Source organism: Cygnus atratus, chromosome 2 (genome assembly GCF_013377495.2).
Source record: "Cygnus atratus isolate AKBS03 ecotype Queensland, Australia chromosome 2, CAtr_DNAZoo_HiC_assembly, whole genome shotgun sequence".
Lineage (NCBI taxonomy): Eukaryota > Metazoa > Chordata > Aves > Anseriformes > Anatidae > Cygnus > Cygnus atratus.
In genome coordinates this window covers 48,043,206-48,049,677 of record NC_066363.1, presented here as the reverse complement: position 1 = coordinate 48,049,677, position 6,472 = coordinate 48,043,206, and the positions used below count along the sequence as shown (strand labels likewise).

At 42.8% G+C, this 6,472-nt stretch overlaps 1 protein-coding gene across 1 annotated transcript; it reads left to right on the top strand.

The window, feature by feature from the left end:
* Positions 1–601: 601 nt before the first annotated feature.
* On the top strand, positions 602–5,946 carry LOC118249632 (probable 2-ketogluconate reductase). The gene is given in 7 exon segments (XM_035549746.2): positions 602–639; positions 1,594–1,978; positions 2,919–3,090; positions 4,481–4,659; positions 5,224–5,274; positions 5,277–5,319; positions 5,663–5,946. Coding segments are annotated over 6 exon segments (981 nt in total). The 5' UTR covers positions 602–639; positions 1,594–1,596; the 3' UTR covers positions 5,817–5,946.
* The last annotated feature ends 526 nt before the right edge of the window (positions 5,947–6,472 follow it).

The window sequence follows — 6,472 nt, the reverse complement described above, 5'->3', positions numbered from 1 at the left end:
TCATCACCTTTACATTAGGGGGAATCACTCCAGCATGTATTTAGTGAACATATATATATTGAAGCAGTACTCAGCAGCCTCCATTACCTGTTATTTATGGTGCAAGTCACCGTGACAGGAAAATTTTTACGCATTTCTCATCTGGGATAGACGCGGGACTGCCTGTAACTGGGATGACAGCTGCAGTGAACGACCACTCTTAGCCTGTCACAGTTTCTTAGATCTAAAAGGAGTATTGAGAGTATTCTTCATGCTTGCAATGAGATCTGTCACTGGTGTCTGCCGGCCAGAGACTCTTCATGCAGCGGTAACTCAAGCGTGTATAGCTTTATGACCCACCAGAGGAACAGGACCGTACTTCCTACTCAGAGAGGATATGGATGAAAGCAAAGTGAGCATGTCATTAATGCAAAATCTTCATTATTTTGTAAGTATTAACAGCACAGAAGCAGCACACTTCTGAAAAAACAAATATATATATATGTATATATATATACACGGTCTGAATGCAGCAGCCGAGGCCACGGGCAGCCTGACCTCCTCCCAGGCACCTCTCCCAGGGGACAGCACCTCCTCCCGCTCCTCCTCCTTCCCCGCAGCCCCGATACTCCCCAGTGGCGGCGGCGGCGAGCGGCGGAGGTGAGCGGTGTGAGGGCTCCGGCCCGTTGGGGCCCGGCGGCGGCGGCCCCGCGTCAGGCGCCCGGAGGGCGGCCTCGAGCTCGGCGCTCCCTCAGCGGGGGCGAGCGACCCCCGGTGAGAGGGGAGCCGGCCTGTTTGGGGTACTCCCGCAGGGCCAGGGCCAGGGCGAGTCCTGCCGGGCGCCGGGCGGTCCTTCGGGAATGCTGTCGTCTTCAGCTCCACCTGCAGGCTCCTCGGGAAGGCCGCGAGTGTGTGCAGAGGGGGCTTCTTGCAGGGCTTAGCCCGCCCTGCCTGCCAAAATAGCCATTAAAAGCGTGCTTCGGCGGCTGGAGGTCTGGGTGGGAGAAGGAGGGTGCTTGTCACTCCGAGCGGCTAGGGCAAGAGCAGTGGGACTTGGTTTCCAGAGGCAGCAGGCTGCAGAGGTGTCAGGATATTGAAGGAGATTTAAGGGGGAAAAAAAAGGGGCAACCTTACGTTGAGAAAGTAAATTGCTAACTCCAAAGTCCGTAGTTAACAAGTTGTAGCTGTTTTATTCAATAAGATCTTTCCTGAGATAATCTCATTCATGCTTTATAATCAATGTGACTGCATAAATGGAAATCAAAAGCAGAACTTGGGGGCTAAAAGATAGTTTTGAACTCATATGGCCACAGTCGTAAATTATCAAGATGCTGGCCTCTAAATGGACTGAACATTGAACAGGTGTAACATACAGTAGCTCTTTTGTTTAAGTGTTAGCGTGGCTGGTATGCTAGAAACAATAATGTATGCTTGTCTTATTAACAAGGTTGCATAAAAATTGAACACAAATGTTCTGCATGTGGAAGTGAATATCTTTAGCCAACTATATCATCAAGTAAGAAAAGGCATGTAATAGAGCCAATTGATTCCTATTTTTAAAAAGGTTTAATGACTCACTTAAGGAGATGTCCTTTTGGTTTCTCATTTTTGTAGGGCATGGAGGATCAGAAGCTGCCTTGTGTGCTAATTGACTGTATAGGAGAGAAGCACGGAGTATATGAAGAACATGCTGAATTTCTGAAGGAACATTTTTGTCTCATCACCATGAAAGAATATATTGAAAACAAGAAAATTCTTGGCAAAAAGATCAGAGCTATTTATATGTGGTATCACAAACCAGTTATTAATGAAGAATTACTCCAGAGCCTACCTAACCTAAAGATAGTTGCAAGCTCTGGAGTGGGAATAGATCATTTGGACCTGAACCTCCTCTCCCGCTATGGTGTGAAAGTGTCTAACACTCCATTTATTGTTTCCACTGACACTGCAGACTTGGGGATGGCTTTGATGCTGGCATCCTCCAGGAGACTTGTGGAAGGTAATAAATGAAATGCTTTCAGCCTTTTTAAAGAAAAGCTGGCTGTTCAAAACATGGAATTAGAAAGTGTGTGCTGATGTGAAGGTAAGCTTAATAGTAGAAATACAGAAAAATACAAAGACGAAGATGTAAATCTGTCATGCTGATGAGAACTTGCACATGGTGCATTCAATTTCTGAACAGATATATTATCAAGGTAGATATATGCCTTTTTCCAGATGGCCCTAAATTCAGGCTTCTTCTCCCTCAGGCCACAGCCACTTACTCATTCTACTTGCTCACTGCAGTCTTGCTTTTCAAGTTCTAATAAAAGAAGTTATTTGCAAGGAACCCTGAAGCCTGTCTTTGCCAAGCTGTTATGAATTTGAGTCATTATGAACAAACTGTCCAGAAATTCGTCCACCATGCACTGTATTTCTTCTCCCTGTGAGCTATGGTGTTTCTGTAAACTGGGAAACATATTTTGGCTTCAGTGAAAGTCTTTTGATGGTACTACAACCTGTATTTCATCAGTTACATTATTCAGTGCCTACAGCATAGGTGGTATCTGTGGCACTGTCAGTTACATTAGTGCTGGTGATGAACTACCATGAGTAGGAAGCTGTATTGCTGAGGTGCATTTTAACTGAACAATAATTTTTACTGCAGACAAAGAAAGATTATGAGTAGGTTTGGTGTTGTACATCAAAGTGAGGTTGCTGCTTTGGCCTTCCTTTTCTTGTCTTCCAAAAAGAGTCTGGATACCCTTATATCCCAAGCAAGGAATCAATGTAAGAAATCGTGTTGCCAATGCAGCATTTTTTGAGTCTTGTCCAGAAACACAATAGCCTTATGTTATTGTTCCTCTGTTTCTGTGTTGTGTTATGATAAAAAGTAACCAGATGCCAGGAGCCCTACAATTCTTTACATGACATTTTTCCTTTTTTTTCTTTCCCCTAAGGCTATCAAATGGCAGTTTCCCCTGACACTGAATATTTCCCTGCCAACTGGCTGGGGGCTGAGGTTTCTGGAGCTACTCTAGGGATCATTGGAATGGGCACCATTGGCTACAAAGTGGCTGAGAGAGCCAAAGCCTTTGAAATGAAAATTTTGTACCACAACAGGAAACAGAGGTAAAAACAGTTACAGCTCCATGGAAAGTCTACTTTGTCACTGCTTTTGGATGTTGTTCATAGCTTTCACTGTCAAATTAATCTCATATTCTCCACATGCTAGGATAGGATGATGTGTTCTCTGCATTATTGTTGAATATTGTAGGTGTTGGGAAGCAGCGAGGGGAGCTGCTCCCTAAGTGATAACACAGCCAGAAGGGCAGAGGCCTCTCTGGCCAGGGCCCAGCTCTTTGGCACAGAGGTCATGGCCAGGTTCATCCAAAAGTCCAAGCCATCAGGCAAGCTGATGGTGAGTGGGCTGGGCTGAAACCAAACCAGGGAGCTGACATGGGGTCTTGGCCACTGGGCAGGGTCAGGGGAGCACTGGGGGACGGGCAGGGCCAGGCAGGGCTGACAGTGCCCTTGGGGCCATGACAATAAGCAGTGCTCTTAGGACTGTCTCTTTAAGTAGCAAAACACCTACACTGGGTTCAGGATGGTCATTGATTGCACAGTTTATACAAAAACAAAGTCAGAAAGGAAGAGAACTGATAAATAATGGGTTTCCCTATGATCCAGTTACCTGGGCGTTCCTGTAATGTTGGTGACATTGCAATATATTGAGGTATGGAGAAATTGTCCAGGATGACATAACTGCTGTGACTTACATGTAGCAGGGATGCAGGTAGAAATACCTCAGTCACCCTTTTAGAATCAGCTGGCCACGAGAACTAGACTTGCCAGCCCTTTGGCTGTCTTCTGTATGAAACGCATGTGCCCTTCTGTGTGCTTGTGTGTCAGGGCCCACTCCCACATACTGTGCCTCATTTATGTCTGTGAGAACCTGGTGGGAGCAACGCAATGCACGCCCTGATTTGTCCTGATACGGATCAAAATGCTGGCTGATCCTACAGTAGGTAGTTTCAGTGAGACAGCGCTGATACACATAGGAAGCAGATTGCTGTTGACACAGATTTCTGAAAATTGCCTTGCCCTGCCTCATCTGTTTCCTCAGCAATTTTCAGATGAGTTACTTTTCACAGGGAAGGGAATTCATGTCAGACATCAGTTTTGCATTTGGGTTGGAAAAGAACCAATTCTTACATCCAGAAGCTGTGATATAAAGCATTTATTTTATTATTTATTCAGTGCATTTATGTGCATTACTTACTTTCCTCCCATGTGTATAGTACTGCACATTTTTGTATAGTGCACTTGATATTGTGGGAAACAGAGCTCAAAATTTTTCTTTATTGAATTTCAGTCAGATAATTAGCTAGCTGCTTCTTAATGAAGAGCAAGGAAAAAAAATGAAGAAGCATTTTCTCTAATGCTCATTTGAACTTTTTCTGCAACTTGTTGCTTACTATTAGAGTTCAATTTTCTCTTCCTCCCTTCCCTCCCCCCCCAGAAACAAGGAAGAAGAAAATGCTGTTGGAGCCATCTACTGTAAGAAGATAGATGATTTGCTCCAGCAGTCGGATTTTGTGATGCTAGCTGTGAACCTGACACCTCAGACACACAAATTGATTGGGAAGAGGGAACTTCAGCTGATGAAACCCACAGCTACTCTCATTAACATCAGCAGAGGTAGGGTACAGTATAGATAACTGCCAGTAAACCATAATGTAGTTTCATTAAGTTTTTGTATAGAAAGACCTGGGAAAACCCAACCCCAATAAAGAGTCTGTTACTCTGAAATTTTCAGTTAAATTTCTGATTACTAAATTATTTGGCCCATGGTCATATCTCAGCAAAATATTTAAGCATTTCCATAGTGAGCAAGTACGTCTCTAAAATGTTTGGAGTGTCAGAAGCCTGTCTGTATTTATATAATGTCTAACTCAAGCTTTTTATTTTCTTCTCTACTTAATGCAGTGTGCTTCCTAACATAGATCTAGGTGGCAAAGCTCACTCTGAAGCCTGGTGCTGTACTTTATTTTATGCTGCTACATCCTGCCTTTTAAAATTCCCAATTGTCCAACTCTCATGTGTGTTCCCAAGCTTCCTCCTCCTGGTTGACCACCCTCTGCTGCTATTTCTGCTTTGTGAACATCACTATCTCTACAATTTGCCTAACCATCATGCCAAAAAAGACGGTGGAAGAACTGTGTGAAATATGAAAATAAGAGTATCTTTCTTACTGTAACCTAGGTCTGGTTGTAGAGCAGGATGATTTGGTGGAAGCCCTTCAAAACAAAGTTATTAGGCAGCTGCTCTGGATGTGACATATCCTGAACCTTTGCCAAGGTAGGACATGTATTTAAGTTAGGGTGTGTGCGTACACGTTTGTGGGCATGTGAGAAATTACATAATTTTTTTAGTATTCCTGTACATAATGTATATGCACTAGTCCTACTGAAATGACGTCCCCAGTCCTGTAGCAGCCAAACAAAATCCACACTGACTCATTTGGAAGATTTATTACATAAAAAGCTGCAAGCCAGGTATCAGTTTGAACTCTACTTTGAGTACACTAAAGTCATACAATTAGTTTTTAGTTATTATTTTAAGCATCTTCCTGGTGCATTTTCAGGTGCTGAAGAAGCACACTCTCTGACTGAATACCTCAGCATTTCTTTTCTTTTCCCAGGGATCACCCGTTGTTAAAAATGGAGAATGTTTTAATAACTCCTCACATTGGAAGTGCCACCAAAAAGACACGCCACCTTATGATGGAAAACATGACTGAAAGCATACAAGCAGCTCTTACAAATCTTCCTATCCCTCATGAAGTATTACTGTAAAGTGGCTTGCATTTAATGTTAACATCATTAGTGTTTATCCTAGTGTGAGGAAACAGTAATTTGATAACCTTTCATGTAATTAGCCCATATATGTTATACAGATTAAATGTACAAGTATGATTTTAATTAGATGGTTTTAATTCATGGTTTTAGTGGTTTTAATTCATTTAAATTACAAAAAGTGATTCTGTGTGAAAAAAATCCATATTTTCTCATGAACTTCAGTGAAAAACTCAAGAGTCGAGTCTTAAATTGGTACTATTCATGCTGCTTGCATCCTCTTAGAATTGCACATCAACATAACACTGAACCGAAGGACATTTTAATCATTACATAGCCCTGTATTCTGGTGCCACTCATGACCTACAGTAAACTGCGGCAAACTGCAGACAGCATTTTAGACCAACTGATCCTGAAAGTCCAGCAGCAATGAAACTATTCTCTCTTTGGAGAATAATTTGCAAGGCCTTTGCTGGTACAGTCTTTGTATAGAAATGTAGCAACCACATTTATTTTCACTTCTAGGATAACTCAGTTATGCAAATAATAGAGCCTGTGCATAAATTGTCTGCACAGCGCTTGGGGTTGGCTGTGCGTGGTAGGAGTCTGAATTTTCCCCCATTTTTTCCATGGCTTTTCCATGTCACACAGACACA